At 38.5% G+C, this 21,324-nt stretch overlaps 1 protein-coding gene across 1 annotated transcript in view; it reads left to right on the forward strand.

The window, feature by feature from the left end:
- ush1c (Usher syndrome 1C) overlaps positions 1 to 21,324 on the forward strand; it is a 180,690-nt gene that overhangs the window by 12,171 nt on the left and 147,195 nt on the right. Inside the window, exon 3 of the mRNA XM_048607099.1 lies at positions 16,121 to 16,188. Coding sequence (XP_048463056.1) covers positions 16,121 to 16,188 — 68 coding nt within the window. The remainder of the gene's footprint in view (positions 1 to 16,120; positions 16,189 to 21,324) is intronic.

Here is a 21,324-nt window from a genome sequence, read left to right on the forward strand (position 1 = left end):
GTGACTGTCCTAAAAGCAACCTGTGTCATAACAGGACTGGGTGCCGGATGGGTAAAAAAATACATAGAAGGCTGGAATCAGTCTCTAAAGTTATTGAACTCGATGTTGAACCTAGAGACTATAGTGGAAAAAAGAGATGCTATTCTTTGAGCTTGTGCTGAGGCTCAATGGAACACTGCGGCAGGTCTGTGACAGAAATGTTGATGTGGGAACACAGTGGTGTGTTGAATTGACAGGCAATTGGAAGCTTGGGATCATTTTTGCAGACAGAACGTGGAGTTATGCAAAGTAGTCACCCAGCCAGAAATAAGCAGAGACTGTTCCAGCAAAAGACATGTGGGTTGATTTCACCCTACACCCCCAGTGGAAACCAGGTGGATAGACATTTTAAGAGGAAGTTAATTACCTCTTCATAATGCTTTGATCAACATTGTTCACTATATCCCCTAGATTTCTGAAGGTGAATGATGACCCCCACCTAACACATTTATGTAATTTGGACACAATCTGCATTTGTTTCAGGTTTCCAGCATTTACCTTAATAAAATTTGGAGTTTCACTACATTAAATAATCTCAAAACTGGGGCCTGTGAGAAAACCTCTATGACTATCCCACCAGGCTGAAATAACTTTGTAGACAGAAAGTCCTTTTTAGTTTCAAGAAAAGCATGTGTGCTCCTCTGGCATTCACACAGAAAGTTATGGTCCTCTCTGACCATTTCATGCAAACAGTTCATAGACCAAATTTCTTGGGGTTACCTGAACCATTCAGTGAGACAGGTTTCATTTAAAAGCAAAGGTCATAAAGTTAGAGATGGCTGAAAATGCAATTCAAAAGATGGCAAAAATTCCGTCGTGAATTGCACTCAGTCTTGAGACAAGACCATAAATGTTGCAGCTAGAATAGTGCCTAGGATTTTCAAAATGACATTTTTAAGCAAGAGATACAATGCAAAAATCTGAACCATCTCCTTTGAGACTTTGCACATAATGTGAGCTATAATAATCTGGGAAAAATGCTCACCCATGTTTTTCCCTGCCAGAAATAGACTAGAAAATGGCTTAGAAACTAACTGTAGCTCTCATATAATGTGCTAATCCAGTGTTGGTGTGCCAGCCTGAGATTCTAGTGTGCTGTGAAGGTTATAACTGAGAACATCCACAAAACACTCCTGTGCTTGCACGTCAACAGAAAAGGAACAAAGTTTCTCTCTCTCTCTGTCTCTCGCTCTCTCAGATTGCAGGGAGCAAGCCATCAGTCAACAGTCATAGTTGGACAGCATAGGGGACAATGTCTTGCTAATCTGCAGGACTCAGATTCCCCAAAATAACTGCTTAACTTCCAGAGTCAATGCCACTGGAATCACCCATCTTAACGGTGCAACAATTCACCATCCACTGCACACAGATATATCAAAGAATGATTCAAATAATTTTTTTTAAACTGTTATATTTTTACTCCTCATTTCTATTGTGTGTGTATGTGTTGCAGTTTATTTTTCCTCCATGTTTTAGTAATTAAAAAACACACTTCCTTTAATTTGAGAAGCTCTGGTTAAATTGGCTCCTTTTAAAATATCACTGGATTGGAACTTAGAAAGTTTTCCACGAAGGAACAGGTCTTTTTGCTTTAAGGTAACCTTGTTACAACCAACAGTACAAGGTGGTTGAAGAGAGATGCGGAGCAAGTTCCTCAACTAGGATCAAAATGAATAAGGGAGTTGGGGACTGGGCATAACGACAGAAAAACACAAATTGTAATATTTCCTTTGTTCATACAGGAAGAATAGGACTGTTCCTCTGCCTCCCCCATTCTGTCTTGCATCTTTTGTGACCATCTTTAAACATTCTTCCCCATAACTTAGGAAAGGATGGTCTGTAGCAACCAGCTATAAAGGAATACCACTGAAGCCACCCAAACTTCTTTAATCACACATCTGACCTCTTCTACTCCTCAACCAGCTGCCCTTTTTCCTTTTTGCCCTGTTTCAGGCAGACAGCTCAGTAGAGTTCTGAGCAATTCCTAGGCAATATTCCCCAATTTGCTAATTTATTCCAGACAGGAGACTTCAAAGCACCCCCACCCCGCACCACCACCAACGCTCCCCCCCACCCCCACCCCCACCATGGTCAATTGGCTCCCCTTGTTTCTTCTCTCAGTTAGTCACAAAAGATTAATTTCAAAAATGGATCCCTAGCTTTCTCCCAAACCCAAATTAATTTATGTTTTAAATTTAACCAAGTGTTCTTAAATAGCAAAGAGTGAGTTGATTAATCACTAAAACATGAGAAAAAAGTAGTAGTGCACCAGACGTACATACATACATACACACACAATAAAATAAGAGGTGAATCTAACAAATGAAAAGGTTTTAAAACAATACAACAATCACTTTCTGAATGGTTCATGAAGAGTGGATTGTGGAGTATTTTGTTCAAAGCAGTGCAGGTTACTAGTAGCGATGATCTTGGTAATTAAAATGTCAATTTTGAAATTTTTGGCTTTGTCAGTAGACTAAAACTCTTTTGTCCTGGTTCCTTTCAGCAGAACGCAGACTGAGGGAATATCTTTTCCCTTTCTTTTACCTGCAGGGTTGAGGTGTTTAAATAGCTGTCTTCAGAGGTATGAGCCTGAAATCACATTCGTCACATTAGGCCAATAATGCATACGATTTAGTGTCAAAGTCAGATTGTAACTTTTTTTTTGCATATTCCTGGAAGGCAAATCACAAGAATTCTGCAATAAGTGACCTTCTGTGAGAAAGGGAGATAGTTATCCCCCTCATTATCTGTTACATTTCTTTTTCCGTTTCAGCTATCAACTATCTCACTGGCCACTTATTTTAGGACCCAAAGATGAAGTCCATCAGGACCCAGGCACTTACAGCTCACAGCTCTAACAATTTATACAACATTATTTCTCTGGTGATTGTGATTCTGAGATCCTCCCTCCCTTCCATTATCTGATTTATCACTGCATGCTGACACTCCTTGTCAAAGTTCAAACATCAAGAAGAGTGAGAATCCTGTTGCTAATTAAATTATAATCCAATTTGACACAATAGATTTGAGGAAGGAAAGAATAGTAGATTAGTCTGTCAATAATCTGGAAGAACTAACAATTTACAATGAGAAACAGAAAATATTGATCATACAAGTGAGTTGTCAGTGGCAGTTTGGGAAGGAAATTAGTTTAATGTGCATAAAAATCCCATGTAGCTTGTAACCATGCAGTACTTGCTTCCATTTTTGCATGATTACTGTGTGATGTCAAGTTTTAGGAACAATGGTCCAGTTCCAAACGCTTGGTTGGGAACAGTGCTTGAGGAAATAAAACAAGGAACTGAGGGATGCTGGAAATCTGGGGGAAAAAAAAATTACTTGAGAAACTCAGCAGTTCTGGCAGCATTTGTGGAAAGAAAGCAGAGTTAACATTTCAGGTCCAGGAATAGTTCTGAAGAAGGGTTTATCTTGAGCTTCTCCAGCAATTTCTGTTTGCGCTTGAGGAGAGTTCCGATGGGAAATAATAAGCTGCATGCCTATAGCTTACTGCCATGTCTCCCTGGGAACTGTGTCCCATCACTGGAAACCAGGCAGTTGCCTTAGAACCTCAGATTTCTCCTCAGCACTGTGATCTGAGGTTAAACCTTATCCTCCCTCATATTCAATATCCACCTCATCAATATCCACCTCATTGCCTTTCAAACAGGTGATAGTGAATTGAGGTGAACCTGTCTGCACCTAAGTGGATTGAAGTTCTGGGTGTAGATCCTTTGCCAGATTACATTTTTACCAAGTGAGTGAGATTGTTGACATTTTTTTAAAAATTCCTTACACAAGTGATATGCCCAGTATCTGTTTTTATCATTTCAGTTATTATTTTAGACCTGTAATGGCTGTTTCCCCAGTTATATCATACTTTTATTTTATCTTTGCTGCTAAGCAGATTCCTTTAACTTTCGTTTCTGTGATTCATTCAGTTGTGCTTTTTCTCCTTTCCCAGTCTTTCTGATACTGATATGCATTGTCATGTTGTCATTGTTTTGGCTTTGAGGACAGGACTATAATTGAAAGACAACAAATGCTTCTATCTTTGGCTAAAAAGCACACCCTTGAACACACCCTTACAATGTTTCTACAGATGCTGAATGACCTGCCGTACCTCTAGCAATTTTACTCCCTTTTCACATATTGGGTGGAACCTTTTGTCCACCCCATGGGTTGTTTGGTGGTGGGGGTTTAACCAATGGGAGGATGGGGGATTGAGACCCCATCAACACTTTTTCCTTCACCCTCACTCCAGTCTGCAGTGGGAAAGCCTGTGGACAACCTTTCTGTTCTGCTGCCAATTGAATATCTTAAGTGGGAAATTGATAGTCATTTCAGGACCTCATCCGATCCCGTTAAGTCAGCAGGGAGCTTCCCAAGTGAAAAGAAAGACAAGTAAACTCATGTGAATGAGGACATTTGTGGGTGGGGGAGATCGTCCCTCATTTAAAGACAGTCTGTGTCTTATTTAGGGCCATCAGAGAGGACATGTGTTTACTGAGAGCCCTGCCCTGGCTCTTTATATCCATTACACCATCACACAGTTGAGGATGTGAGGAATTTTACTGGCTCTGCAGCTGACAGCTGCATTGCCTACACAACTTTCCACCCTTTGTCCCTTGCTATGTGATTTACAGATACAGAGGGACACTCAAATTCGGCATGCAGTAGTCTAGAATGCGAATTTACACAATTGATCCAAAATATAAAATCCATGAAAACGTAGTTACATTTGACTGCTAAAAAAAGCATGATTCTATTTTCAGTGACTCATCAAGAAAAAACAAGATGTAAAGCAGTAATATGACACTGTCAGGGGGCTTTGGTGCAGTGGTAGCATCCCTACCTCTGGACCAGAAGGCCAGGGTTCAAGTTTCACTGATCCAATGGTGTGACATCACATGCCATTACAGATTAATTAAAAATATTTACAGCTATCAATGGGGCAAGCTGCTCAGTTGGCTGGACGGTTGATTTGCAATACAGAGTGACACCAAAAGTGTGGACTGGCAAAGCTTACCGTGATGGTGCCACCTTCAAGATTTCATGCTTCACTGGAGGCATGGTGACCCTCAGGTTAAGCTCACTACCAGTCCCCCTTCTCTCACTCTGTATCTCTCTCTCGCTCTGTCTCTCTTGCTCTGTCTCTCCCTCTCGCTCTCCCTCTCTCGCTCTGTCTCTCCCTCTCGCTCCCCCTCCCTCGCTTCCCCTCTCTCGCTCTGTCTCTCTCTCTCGTTCTTGCTCTCTTTCTGTAATGGGAGAGCTGACCTAAAATCCTCTGGGACTTTGGCATCTACTGCTACTAATCTATAGCTTTCAGTTTGCAATATTTTGGTTCATGTTAATATTGTAGCTTTGTTGTAGGTTATTGCAGGTTAGTGGGTCAATAATCTGGAATAACCAGAATTTTCAGCTTGATACTCAATCTGTTTGATTATACCTTCTTTACCCATGAAGTCCTAGGTTGAGATTTGAACTCAAGAGTTCTGGCTCAGATGCTGCCCACTGCAGCACAAAAACTCTTATCCTTTTGAAAGTACCACTCTCAAATTCACCCATCAGTCCAAATTGAGCACGTTATGATGCTATCTCTAAAACTGAAGAAGCATTCAACACAATTAACTTCATCATGCAGGTTAGTTAGGCATTTCTAATGCTCTGATGAAATCCTCTTTTTGTATCCACTTGTACTATGTAAACCAGCACTCTGCAAAAGTTATAATAGGAAAGGAACAGAGAGTTCCAACTATTTGCTACATTTGCCTGTTCTAAAAATATTAGTTACATTCAATTCTGCCTAGGAACTTGGAACTAAAGTCATGCAAAAAGACATGTAAAAGTACCCAGGCGTTATTGAACAGTCGGTTGGATGGAGACAGCCAGAGGACAGAATTATTACCTTCAGGCTCCTAGTTAGTCAAGTACTTTAGCAAGGAGAAGAAACTTAATTCTGAAAAACAGCTGCCATAGCAGGCTCCAAGCAGTTAGGACTCAGGAAAAGACTGGGAAGCCAGGAGGTGCAGCTAAGTGTTGGGTTTATGGCTCAGGAAAACCTTGAAAGTTGTCAGGGCTCAGAAGAAGCTGTGTGCTATTAAGAATTTAGTAGAGCACAGAGTTGTTGGGGGATTGGTTGAAAGCCGACTAGCAGGATCACACTTGACGTGACTAAGCTAGGTCTGAACTCAGTAGAAAGAAAATCAAGGGGCAGAACCAGTTTGGTGAAGCCAGCTGTTTGTGAAAAGCTGGATTTTGTCTGAGAGGAAGAGTAATATAGGATAAAAATAGGGGGGTCTTGCTAAAACCATACAAGGAACCAGTTAGACCATCTGGAATAATGTGAACAGTTTTGATCCCTTTATGTACGCGAAGATATACTGGCTTTGGCAGCATTCCATGGAAAGTTCACTACATTGATTCTGGGTGTGGAGAAACTTTCTAATGAGGAGAGGTTGCTTACGATGGGCTTGTACTTACTGGAGTTCAGACGAATGAGAAGGGACCTTATTGAAACATGTAAGATTCTTCGGGGACTTGAACAAGGTTGATGTGAAGAGGTTGTTTCCCTATGTGGGAGAGTCTAGGACCAGAGGGTAAAATCTCAGAGCAAGGGGTCGCCTATTTAAGACATGAGGAGAAATTTATTTCAGCATGCAGTCTCAATCTGTGGAATTCTTTATTGCAGAGGGCTATTGAGGCTGAATTGTTAAGTATATTCAAGGCTGAGATAGACAGATTTTTAGTCAGCAAAGGGAATTAAGGATTGTGAGGATAAGGCAGGAAAGTGAAGCTGAAGATTATCAGACCGGCCATGATATTATTGAATGGCCTACTTTCACGCCTATATATTTTAGCTGGAGTGCAGTTTCCAAGTGTCGAGGGCAAAGGAAAGGAAGGTGGATAATCAGAACGTGACCTGTCTGTGATCGAGTAGTAAGAAAGGGGTTTCTGAAGCTCACTATTTCAAAAAGAAATTGGAATCTCTTGGAACATTTCATGAGATTTGATGGCCCACAGTGGCACTAACATCAGTGGAGTGGCTGAGAAATCTGTGCAATCTGTCTTGACTGCATTTGCCATTTAATGCGGTCTTTGGGATGTTTCACCATAGTGTCTCTATTACCTGAATTTACCTCCGGTTAACTTTGGATGTTAGAATATAAATTGCAGATATGTTGTAGATTGGGGGTTAGTTGGCTGGACAGATGGTTTGCAATGCAGAATGATATCAACAGTGCAGGCGCTGGCTGAGTCACCATGAGGGCCTCACCTTCTCAGCCTCATCCCTTGCCCGAGGCATGGTGCCCTTTAGGCTAAACTCACCACCAATTATGTGTCTGTCCAATGACAGAACAGTCTGTGATCCTTCAGGACTATAACGACTTGCACTTCCGCGCATGTTAATGGTCTAATTTTGTACAAGGAAGTTTAGGTTCATTCAAAACCATGGTATCTTGTGACTTTATTTTCTTCTAAGTACCTGGGATCACACAATTTGTTAACATTTTGAAAGAAAACATGAATGATTCCTATCCGGTGACATAAATTAGTGGTCTGCTCAAGGATCATAACAATTATTATCGAAATGTTTGAAGATAGGGATTGTTCTGGCAGCAGCTGTTTTGCCACTTTGTACAGCGGTTAACAACACAGCACAAAATGAATTACCATATGTTACTTTATTGACTGAAACCTTTTGCTTTATTGCTTTATGATTGAACTTTGATCCTTGTATAGTGTTGGTGTCAAACAAGTACCTTAGACTCAACTGTCGTGGAAGAATGGAGGTTCCTTTTTGTGTATTTCAAACGATCTGAGTGTGCCTAGTGTGTTATCTCTTATACCTATGAGTGACATAATTGGTGAAACTTAAAAGTTGTAATGTATCCCTGGCAACATAAATCAGTCTGTTTACAATCTTGGTGTCACATTTGATCCTAAGATGAATTTATATTTTTGTCATTTGTAAGATCACCATTTGGACCTTTGTATCATTGCTCTAGGGGAACCTTTGTCTCTGAGGGATCTCCAGCCTCAGCTGATCTGCTGCTGAAACCCTGTTTTTGTTACCTCACACTCCACCATTACAAAAGATTCCTGGTTGGTGTTTTACATTCTACTCTCCAGAAACGTGAAGTAATCGAAAAACCGACACATCTGTATCTCGCAGCAATCCAAATTCCCTATCAGTCCTGTGCATTATTGGCTTCCAATCAAACAATGTCATGATTTTAAAGTTCTTATCCCTATTTTTTACATCCCTCCTGGCCTTGCCTCTTCATATCTTGTAATTTCCTTCAGTCTTATAATCCTCCAAGTCCTCTTGTTTATTCCAATGCACCATCATGGGTGGGTCTACCTTCAGTTGCTGATACTTAAGTACTTGAATTCAATAAAGGAGGACCAAGAGTTTGATTAAGAATGGAAAAATAAATTATAAAAACAAACATGCAAGAAACACAGAAATGAGCTATAAGAGCTTCTACAGTAAAAATTGGAACAGCTTCTCTACAGTCTCAGTGTTTGTTGCCCAGTTTGATCTTTCAAAGAATTGGAAGACATGCATTTTTAAAAAAATTATTTCACAGAATGTAGGCATCACTGGCTACATCAGCATTTATTGCTTATTCCTAACTGCTCTTTCATGATCACTAGATGGCTCAAGTTACTTTACCGTTAATGAAGTTCCTTTTGAAGCTTAATCACTATTGTACTGTATGTAAAGCAGCAACTGATTTGTACACCGCCAACTTCCACAAACAGCAATATAATAATGACCATACAATCAGATAAATATTTAACTCTCCTGCTCTTCTCTGAAATAATGCCAAGGGTTATTTACTTCTATCTGACAGAGCAGACAGGGCTTTGGTTTAAAGTCTTGTCCGAAGGCAGCATGTCTGACAGTGCAGTACTCTATTACTACTGCGCTGGAGTATCAACTTTTATTTTTGTGCTCTGGTTCTGGGAGTGTGACTAGAACTGGAACTTTCTGTATCAAGAGAGGAAATGCTATGACCTGAGCTATCATTCATTGATTTACCAAAACACTACTGAATCAAATGTGGAAGTTTTCTATTGAGTTGAGTCTTGGGCTATCTTGCTGCAAATGGTTTAAATTATACACCATTTTAGAATTCATACAATGTGGAAACAGGGCATTCAGCCCAACAATGACCCTCCGAAGAGCATCCCACCCACACCCATCCCTCTACGCTTTCTCTGTAACCCTACATTTCCCATGGCTAACACACTTAACCTGCACATCCCTGAACACTACGGGCAATTTAGCATCGCCAATGCACCTAACTTGCACATCGTTGGACTGTGGGAGGAAACCGGGAAACCCAGTGGAAATCCATGCAAACACAGGGAGGACATGCAACCTCCACACAGACAGTGCCTGAGGGTGGAATTGAACCTGGGTCCCTGGTGCTGTGAGGCAGCAGGGCTGACCACTGAGCCACCGTGGCCTTTTAAAAGGGTAAAAAATGCTAAAATGACTTCTATTTCAGAAAATGATAAAATAACCACTTTGGTTTTTGCTGTAATAAAGTGACAAATGAATGAGTTAATAAGATCAGGCATTTATTTTCATTTCACTCTTGACTTGTGCCTTGTCGATGTGGAAAGGCTTGTGGAATCGAGGGGTGTGTCATTTGCTGTAGAATATGCAGTTTCTCCAACCTGCTATTTTAGACAAGTATTTAATAGCATTATATAACTATATAGTAATTGTTATATATAGTCAATGGTGACCCCCAGATGTGGATGAGATTTGGCAATGTTAATACAATTGAGTGCCAAGAGGATGTGGTTGAACTTAACCTTGTTGAAGGTGGTCATTGTCTGATACCTGGGTAGTAAATATGTTATTTGCCATTTTGAGAGAGCAAGAACTGCCAATGCTGGAGTCAGAGATAACACAGTGTGGAGCTGGAGGAACACAGCAGGCCAGGCAGCATCAGAGGAGCTGGAAAGTTGACGTTTTGGGTCGGACCCTTCATTTCAGAAGAAGGGTCAACTTTCCTGCTCCTCTAATGCTGCCTGGCCTGTTGTGTTCCTCCAGCTCCACACTGTGTTGTCTCTTATTTGCCATTTTACCAGCTTACATCTGAATGTTGTCACATTGATGGGGGCATTCTTTATCTGAGGAGTTGTGAATGGAACTGAACATGATGGTATTATCTGCGAACATCTTCAATTTCAAACTTAAGGTAGAGGGAAGATTGTTGATAAAGAAATTGAAGATGATTAGGCCTGGGTCACTACCCTGACAGATACCTGCAATGACATAAGATAATTGATTTCGTACAACTATGACACTATCTTTCTTTGTGCTAAGCGTGGCTTCAGCAGAGGTGCGTTCTCGTCTTGATTTCCACTGAGTTCAATTTTACTGGAATAAAAACAGAAGTTGCTGGACAAGCTCAGGAGGTCTGGCAGCATCTGTGAAGAAAAAATCAGAGTTAGCATTTTGAATCTGGTGACCCTTCCTCAGAAGAGCTTTGTCTAGAGATCAGTTTGTCTAGAGATAGAGTTAGTTCTAGAGCAAAGATCCTCAATTTTACTGGGGTTGGTTGATATCACACTTGGTAAAATGCTGTGTGATGTTAAGAGCGGTCACGTTCACTTTACTAATGGTATCTTCCACATTGGGTCGACGTCTAGAGGACTGCCTAAAAATGTGTTGAGGTACCCATGCTGACTCTTGGGAAGAAGGTCAGCCATATCCTCTTCCCATTTGGGACAAGAGGACAGTCGTAGGTCTTTGTTAAGAATCAGGTCCCTGGAATGGAGTTCTCATCTGATGGGCTGCTGGCCAACTGAAGTCCAATCCACATCTTGAATGCAGCTCTTTCTGCAAAGACTGTAATCAATTCTAGAACCAGATGGTCCTGATATAAACGCAGTTGAGCATCAGTGAGCAAGCTATTGGTAAATAAGTGTTGCTTAAAACCACTAGCATTGACATTGTCCTTCACTCTGCTGAGGACTGAAAATAAACTGGTGAGTTAATAAACTGGTGAGTTAATAATTGGCTGCATTAAACTTGTCCTGCTGTTTGTGATTAGATCATACTGGGCAATTTTCCACATTATTAGTTACATATCAGTCTTATAGCGTACTGGAGCAGTTTGGCTAGAGATAGATCTAGTTCTGGAGCAAAGATCTTCAGCCCTAGAGGTAATATGCTGTCAAGCTTTGTTACATTTTCTGCAGCTAGTGAGCTTGGCAATTACTTAATATTATACAGACCAAATTAAATTGGCTGAAATTGAATTCTGTCATGGTGGGGACCTCAGGAGGAGAACAAAATGTCTCATCCACTTGCAACCTCTTGCTGAAGATTGTTGCAAATGTATTGGGGGATAATATATACATTAATGAATATTTGTTATAAATCAATTAGCTCTTGAATGACTATATCTTAAAATCTGCGTCCTAATGTTCCATGCACAAAACATGGGAAGATCCGTTTTATGATAGTAAACATTATATTTGTGCCTATTTCTTCCACACTAAGTTCCTAATTCTTCATTTATAATACAAGCTGTCTATATAAACTGGTCGGTAGATAATTAACTTTTTTCACCAGTGGAGGTAAAATCATTGCAAGAGTGGAATTACAAGATATAAGTCTGTTTGTAATGGAAACACCTTAAGTGCAGACATACAATTTTGCACTGGACTGATGCAAAAATTAAGTCAAAAATCCACAATATTTTCCAGAACGGTGAATGTGGGGCCATAAACAGACACAGGACATGGAGACATTTTGGGTCGCAATGTCAGGGCCACGTTTATAACTTGTAGATCCAACTCCCATCTGGCAATTGATCAAATGACAATGGGTGACAGAGGACTGCAAGTGGAGATGGAGAACCCATGACTGGGAATGCTGTGTTGAGAAGGGAGGAGGTCAAAGATCCATTGGTTGTTGGGGAAGGACCCAACGGGGGAGGGCTGAAAGAGAGGCTTGATAGATACAGCTCCTCTTGACCCACCTGCAGCACTAAAACAAAATCATTTAATGTGAAGAGTTGGCAGCTCCTGTTTCTGTTTCAATGTCAAATCTCCTGTCTCCAGAAAGCCTATGCAGCACCACTTAATTCCAATTTGTGAAAATAATTCCACTGTATCAGTCTACTTTCAAATGTGCAAAGTATCCTACTTTTCCATGCTGTGGCATTTCAATGCCTTAATATCCAGTGCCTTAAACATGAAAGTGAGCACCTTTTCCTTCTGTTGTCGAGTGGATATTAAGGCCTATGACTTGAATATGTCAGGAAAAACTCAGCAAGTCTGGCAGCACCTGTGAAGAGAAAGCAGAGTTAAGGTTTCAAGTCCAGAGACCCTCCTTGAGAACTGTTCTGAAGAAGGGTCACTGGACTCGAAATGTTAACTCTGACGATGCCAGACCTGCTGAGTTTCTCCAGCAATTTCTGTTTTTGTTTGTTTCAGTTCTCCAGCATCTGCAGTTCTTTGTTTCACTTTAAGAGGATGATTGAGTTCCATTTGTGCATTCCATTTCACTCAACTCCTATTACCATTGTCCTTTCTTTCCTGAGCCTGCCAGGCCAAACTTCTTTTAAGGTTTCTCCATCCCTAAGCCCTGAATTTGTGGCTGTCTTTCCGGTTTCTCTCTGAGCTCCTACAGTGTCCTTTTCTAGCTCATTTTGGCCACATCCTGCTCCCCTGATGCGATTCCCACTAACTACTAACCATCCAACTTTCCTTCCTGTTAGCTGATATTGTTCCATAGTTTTCTCTCCTCAGACACTGTGCACCTCTCCATCAAATCTCACAATCTCTCCGCTTCTCTGAAATAACATTCTCAATAACAAACTGTAGACCTTGAACACGTTGCCCCCAAATCCGCGTCCATCATTGCAACAAGTTCATTTGAATCTCTCTAAATAGAATATTCCCTGCTTTACAACCAAAATGTGTCTCAAAGTCATAAATGACATCCTATGTGGCTGTCACAGAGGTATCCTATCCATTCTGTTTCTTCTTGACCTGACTGCAACTCCTGTCAAGATTTACCACATCGTCCTCCTCCAACACTTCTCTGCTGTCTTCCAGTTAAGCGAGACTAAAACTTGCCTGGTTCTCTTCTTACCACTTCAGTCATAGCTAAAGAATCACCTGTAATAGCTTCCCTTCCCACTCCCTCAGAATTTCCTCACGTGTCCCTCAGAGGAACTCTCCTCAGCCACTTCCATTTCTCAGCTTCAGGCAGGCACTTGGAGACAAAATTTGAAAACACATCATTAGTTCCCACATGAATACGTGAATCTTTGACCTTCTGCTCTCTAAATTGTCAGACTACTTGTCTGACAGGAACTGAATAAGCAGAAATTGCCTCTAATTAAAACATTGGAAGGACGGAAGCAACTCTGCTCCAGATCCATGGATGACTTCTCTCTCCCGTACTAAAACTGATCCAGACTGTTCACAATCTTGAAACCTTTATCTATCTCTTGGCCATCTCATGGCTTTGCAATTCCAATGCACTCCTGGCCAGCTTCCACTTTATAACTTCCATAACTTTGAAACAGTGGTTCTACCTCGTACTAATCACACTTCATCCATCATTGCAGTGTTTACTACATTTGCTTTAGTTGATCAATAGCTTGCGTTTAAAATTCTCCTCATCTTTGTTTTTAAATTCCTCATGACCTGACCACACCACTTCTCTGCACTCTCTTCCTTTTCAAAACATTCCACCTCTTGAGAAACCCCAATTTTAGAAGGCTGCAGAATTGGCGACTGGCATTTTAGCAGTCAAGGCCCTGAGATCTGGAATTCGCAAACTGGTCATCTTCACCTCTTTGCTCCTGCTTTCTCCCTTCAATACACACCCTAAAATCTACCTCTTCAATCAACATTTAGGTGATCTGACCTCATATCTCCGAACAAGCTCATTGTCTAATATTATTCTTCTTAATGTTCCTGTGAGGTTTCTTGGAATATTTTACAAGGTTAAAATGTTATATAAACACAGGTTGTTGCTTATTTCAAACTTTGCACTTGACCTTGACTGACCCTGCTACTGAAAATCAATTAGTAATATAATATAATTTGCTTTCTCTGTCAACACAGATTTAAAATTACCAATTAATTTCTTCTCCTTTAGAGCAAACTACTAATTGAAAGCTAAGTCAGCTACACCTAGTTGCCAATTTTGCTAAAAAAGACACTAAACCTAGGGTCTAGTTATGGTGCTGAAATCCTGACCACCAATTGTTTGGCAAACAACATGTAGCTGAACAAATCTTTCAGAAGGTAACTCTGATCCTGTTCTCTTCCTGGAACAGACCACAGCTTTGCGGCCATTTCTTATTCTCACAATAGGTGGACAATAACAAAACTGATTGGTGCATGTATTAACAGATTTTAAAAGATGAAAATTTAGAATGTTATTGGAAATGTTTAAACTTTCTGTGACCAGTAGTATATTAACTGTAGTTCAGGTCTCCAGAAAAGAAGAATAATCAGGAAGGATTGTTCTAATGAGACAGCAAGAACTGCAGATGCTGGAGTCAGAGATAACACAGTGTGGAGCTGGAGGAACACAGAGGGCCAGGCAGCATCAGAGGAGCAGGAAAATTGATGTTTCGGGTCTGGACCCTTCTTCAGAAATGGGGAAGGGTAAAGGAGCTGGGATATAAATAGAGAGAGGAGGGGTGGGGCTGGGGAAGGTAGGTGTTCTAATACCTGCTGAGGCACAAATCTTTAAGGATGCAATGCAGTTAAAGCTGAAGATGATAACCATTAGGGAAATTAAGAAACCAAGGAAGTATTACAGTTGAGCATGACAAAGGATATCTCTGTCTAATTTGTTTAATTTCATTGAGATTTTTATTGTGATTTTAAATTGATAGCTGGATAGAGACTTGGAGCTACAGCAGTTGATAATGGTCTCGATAGTCAATACAGGATCACAAAAGAGGGGAGTGGGTATCAGCATGTAGTGACTAGTTAATGTCACTGATCTGTGCTGTTTGTAAAAAAGCTGTAACAAAGACTATTGGTAAACGATGAGTGTTCTGCTGCAATGAAACAGATTCTTCACAATGTAATATTGTAGATGGGCAATGATTAGAGTGCTCATGCCCAGCATAAGTTTGTTGCATCCCTTAAGTGTTCATTATGATTAGTAACTTCCAAAAGACAAAACATTTCATTTATTCTGAAATAAAGTCAAAACTTCCATACTTTAGTACACTGTCAAACATATCATGTTATAATTCTGAAACTGTACAGAACTGATACTTTGCAATAGTTAATTCTCTGAAGCATCTGAAAGCATGGTAATAGAGAAACCTTAGATATAATTCATGGTTCATTACAATTTTTATGTATTAAAATATTAAAGAACTTGGCACAAAAATCATAATTAATTTTAGAAATGAGTTGGCTATCTTTAGTTTATAGATGAATAAGCCAGAATGTATTGTAAAATGACACTGACTTTGAATAATCTCTTGTCAGCTAATAGAGGATAGTGACTGTGCATTCAGCTCCTTTGGGTGGCAGGTGACCAACGGAGACCTATATGCCTACATGCTTTCAATGCCTGGTGCTTGGATACTGATACGATATGCTTAGAACGACTGATCAGTTTACCTGTCTGTGTTTTTACACTAATTCTGGAGTAGAGGAATGTGCTACATCAATGAATGGCCCAAGAGGTTCCTGAATGTATTTATTGAGCAGCTTAGTAATCATCAGGTACACAAGATTTTATCAACAAAATGTTTATCAGATCGGTTTATTAATGGGAAATCCAAGTCTGTACTAACTGGTAGCCTGATTTCAGCATTTTTTAATTAGAAGACATATCAGTGGAAGATTTTAAATTTATATCTGATGTGGTATTTAATTTGATTAAGTATCTTTTATTAAATTTTCAATCTACAAGAGCAGACCAAGATATCCAGTTGGTTAACTGAAAACAATTATTTGTTTTTATTAAACATTGTGCATATTCTGATTATTAGTTTACACTTGCAACAAAAATATCTATCAAAAATAATCTTGAATTACACTTTCCCTTGATTATCAGGTGGATGTATTGCTTGACAATGATGCAGAAAAGGATTATCTTTATGATGTATTACGCATGTACCACCAGTAAGTAGCATTTTTACTCATAACTAGATAAATTTCTCTTTCTTGTTTGTAAGGGGATATCTTTTTAGTCAACTAGAGTTCTTTTTAACAGTATTATGTTGATGGAAAAGAAGTAATGAAGTTGACAGAAGCATTTTTTAAACATTTCTGTAGTTCTAAGTTGTAGAAATGCAAGTTAATTGATATAACTACACATTTGAGCTGTAAACGTACTTATTAGAAAGTAAAACAACTAGAAACAAAGAAAGACTATCATGACGCTGGAGCCCCTAAAACATTTCACAAATTGAATAATGAATTCAGGTAGAAAATAGCAACAACTTTTAATTTTAGATCCATATAAAATAAATGAGTCAACCAAACTGAAATGAATATTCTCATTGCAAGGTGTAGAAAGTATTAAAATAGTATGGTATAAAAGTTGAATATTTGAGAATTAAGGATTTATTTTGGCAGATCACAGTAATCTTATTTGTTTAGCCTTAGTTTAAATGTCTACAATTTGTTATGTGACTAAGAAATGTTAGCTTGGTATTCAACTGTATGTTCGAGGGGATGGGAGGGGTTTCAGCCCAGCTGAACTTAACCCTTCCCTTCATCTGGTATAAATTCCTTTACACTTCCCAACAAAATCCACTGATTTAATAATCTGCAACAGGAACAATGGAATGCTTGTGTGTTCCCCAAACAGCCACCTCAGCACAGTGTTTCTGGACTCCATAGCTCAGTACAATGCAGGATAATTCATTTACCAATTAAGTGACTGGGGAAGCTCAATTCCTTATTTACTGTGGAGCACTAATGAAAGAATTAGCATAAAAGAACTCATTAAGATGGTTGTTTTCAGTCTATGTCTTAATAGTTTTACAACCAAAGATAAAATTTTCAAAATGAACCTTTATAGTTTATATATATTATAAATTTCTGTAAATTATAAAAAAACTTTTATAATAAAACACAGAAATATTATACCTTAAAATTTAAAATACTTGAGCATATTAATAAACATCTGTACTGCATTTGTTTGAATATTTCTGTGGTAATAACTTGCTGCTTTCTGATATAGTAGTTTACTGGTAATGGTAGTATCTTGTAGCATTGTGGTTTGGACCATTGATAGATAATTCAAATCCCTCTAGAGTACTTAGAATTTCATTTAAAAGTTGAATTACAATGGATTAGTTAGACTGTGTGGAATCATTTACACTGTAATTGATGGCATTTATGTTCAACATGATTCATTGCCTCTTTGCCAAGATTAAAACTTAAATGCTATTTAGGTATCTTTGTGCATGTGCAAAATTCTCAACTTTCTCAAAAATATGGTCTGTGCAGCTCATGACGTAATTTAGGTCATGACCATAGCTTTGATCATGTACAAATCACAAACTACTACCAATACAAATTCCAACATGCTTAAGATATAAGCTACTCTACAGTATGCAGTGGCTAATTACTTCATATAAAATATATTGAAAGCATATGGCAGCACTTTTGTACTTACAAAGTACAATATGATTTATGAAATTAGAATTCAATTACCATATTTTTATCCATACCACCCAATTTAAGGAGCCACGTCAGAATATGTTGGCATTAAATGTTTAATCCACAGCCTGATAAAAAGCAAAATAAATTGAGGAACTATATTCTGCATAAAATAGTTATTTTGGAATGGGTTATTAATCTTCTGCTGTCACAGAAATGTTTTGTAAGATATATTGTTTCCATTCATTACTTGAATAAAAGAAGCACAAAAGGAACTGAAATGTAGACGTTGGCAAAGTTTCCATGTGATCTTTGTAGAGAGAATGGATGTTGTTTCTCAGTGGTCTTTTCCGACTCAGTTTCATGGAGGTTTGCCTAATTACTTTTGCCATTCATAAAGAAAAACCCTCCAGTGTTTGGATCGTCAATGAATCAACAGTTCTTAATAATTTATTCCTATGCTGGATTATTCAAATACACTGCAATACCGTGATAACTTGCGTTTTCTCTGCCTTTTGATTAATTTATTACATTTCCAGATCCCATACCTTGTATCAGAATATTTGGATCTTCTTTGAAATAGCCACTGAAAATACTGGTACAAATTTGTCGAAATCAAGCTAGCTGAGCTGTAATAAAATACTGCAAGGATATTCCAATTACTGGGGGATGGTTGATGAGACTCTAAGCTTTGTAAAGCTGACCCTTGACCAACAGTTGCTTCTCTCTTTCTCACTACTAACTACTGACTAAATCCTTTAGCTAATCATAAACTTAATCCTAAATTCAATTAATCCTTCACCTTGTCGTGAACCTTGTCACTTACGGACTAGAATTAATTATAATGGTTTGACGATAGATTTCTTTTGGAGCACAAAAAGGTTGTTTGCTTGGGGTGGTGGCAGAGATGGGTGTGGATGGAAGAGAAATCATTACAGATAAAGAATGAGAAATAATTGCCGTGTTTCGAAAATCATTATTTAACTTCAAAGCATACTATCCTGTAAAATTACTTATGATGGTAACTGATAGAAAAAAGGATATTCATTTTAATATTTTTCAAATTTTATGTTTTCAAGATTACTTTGCTTGTAAGGGAAAATTGATAACTTAAGGATTCTCAAACTATGATTTGATCTGATTTACTTTTAAATGTATTTGCCATCAAAGAGAGACTCAGCACAAGTTCAGTTTCTCAGTTGATTACTGTGCTTTTGTATATAACTGGGAAAGATGGGTAACTTGTTTCTATTTCTTGAAGTAGCCACTAAAAGGTGTGTGAAGATCCTGTTCTATACTTGACATGTCTGTACATTGAGAAATATGGAGTGTACTGTTATTTGAATACTGCATCATATAATACATTGATACACCAAATAATTTGTATCTCTAACTTGTATTGTGGATAAACGAGGAACCAGTGGATATGCTGTACTTGCACTACTAGATAAGGTGCCACATCGAAGGCAATTGTGAAAAATAAAGGCTAATGATGTCGGGGATAGCATATTAGAAGATGGATGGGCTAACAGGAAGCTGAGAGTAGGTGTCAATGGATCTCTTCAGCTTGAGAAGATGTAAGGACTAGTGTGCTACAGGAATTAGTGCTGAAACTGCACTCAATTACAATTTATATAAATGACTGAGTTGAAGGGATAGACGGTATGGTTACCAAATTTGCTCACAGCACAAAGATAGATAGGAAATAAACTCTTGAAGAGAACACAAGGACTTTTTTAATTTCAAAGATGTGGTAAATGGGGTATATGTGGGGAAAATATGAAATTGTCCATTTTGGCAGGAAGAATGTAAAAGAAGCATGTTATCTAAAGAAGTGAGAGATTTCAGAGCTCTGAGATGCAGAGGAATCTGGGTATTCTTGTGCATAAATCCCATTACAGAATGTAATTTAGAAAGCTATAATTTATCACAAGCAGAATTGATTTCAAAAGTAGGGAGGTTATGCTTCAGTATACAGTGCATTCGTGAGACTGCATCTGGAGTACAATGTGCAGCATTGTTCACCTTATTTAAGGAAGGTTGAAATGCATTACAATTCAGAGCAAGTTTGCAAGGCTAATATCTGAAAAGGATCAGTTGTCTTATGGGGAATGGCTGGACAGGCCGAGCTTGTATCTGCTGGAGTAAGAGACGACATAATTGGAACATAAAATCTTGAGGCGTGTTGACAGGGTAGATGTGGAAAGCATATTTCCGTTTATCAGATAATTTAGAAATAGGAGTCACTGTTTAAAAATCAGAGGTCACACACTTAAAACAGAGGATAAATGATTTTTTTTTCTGAGAGTTGAGAGTCTTTGGAACCTTCTACATGATAAGGTGGTGGAAACAGAGAAATTGAATATTTTTAAGGCAGAAGTAGATAGATTCTTGGTAAAGAATGTTGTTAAAAGGTATCAGATATAACTGGGAATGTGGATTTTGAGGTTACATTCAGAGGATCCACAACCTTTTCGAATGGCAAAGCAGGCTCGAGGAGCCAGATGGCTAGTCTTAATTCATATGTTCACTTACACATTTTACTCAAGAAACAAACTGAAACTCAAGTAATTTTTCCCACCACTTGGTACCTTTACAAGAAGTATCCAGTTATGTTTCTGTAACAGTTTTTAAATTCCTGGACACAGAGTTAGGCTTTGGTTTGGTGCTTCAGTGTTGCAATCAATTTTGTTGCTGTTGTAACTTTTTAGAAATTTCACTTCTGCCTTCCTTCAGTTTCATTCCTTTTAAAATGTTGTTTAACTGTGAGCTTTTACTGTTCTTGAAAGAACTGCCCCTGTAACTTTTACTGATGTGTTCTGTACAGAAAATACTTACTGAACTGCTGGGTGTTTTTTTAGGATATTTGAATATTGTTTCTCATTTTCAACATCTGTGCTTTCTTTTGTTTTTTTATTCCATGAATCATGATCCTCTGTTTTCCCATACTTTTTTTTTTATCAATTTTCAAGATCATCCAGATGTCTTTTCAAAATTCTCAATTCTGATTCTGCAACTCTTTCTAATGTGTTATTACATGTTTTATCAATTCACTAAACGTGAAAAGAAAATCTCCTAATACAAGAAATATAAACAGCAATAGACTGTATCCATTGACCTGCTCCTGAATAGAGTTCATGTTGTGTCATATTTAAAACATCTTTGGGGGAAAAAAACACATTGAAATATTAACGTCTCAGTTTGACTGGCACCTATTTTTGTAAGTTTTTTTTTATGAGTCTGAAATACTCATTAACCAGGAGTAAATTGGATGGCTTAATCATATGATCAAATGGTGTCAATAAATCATGTTAATATTCTGAATAATAGTTTGTTACTAAATAAGTACAGTTTGATATTAGTATACATGTGAAAATTATGTACGCACTTAAATTACCCCCTCCCACCACCCTCTCTCTCTCTCTCCAACACACACACACACACACTCTCACACATACACACACACTCACTCTCACTCTTACTTTACTCACTCACTTTCTCTCTCACACACACATACATACACACACACATATACACATACTCTCACACATACACATACAAACGCACTCTTACTCTCACTTTACTCACTCACTTTCTCTCTCACACACATACATACACACACACATACATACACACACACATACATAC

The sequence above is a fragment of the Rhincodon typus genome, chromosome 17, assembly GCF_021869965.1.
Source record: "Rhincodon typus isolate 14 chromosome 17, sRhiTyp1.1, whole genome shotgun sequence".
Classification (NCBI taxonomy): Eukaryota; Metazoa; Chordata; class Chondrichthyes; order Orectolobiformes; family Rhincodontidae; genus Rhincodon; species Rhincodon typus.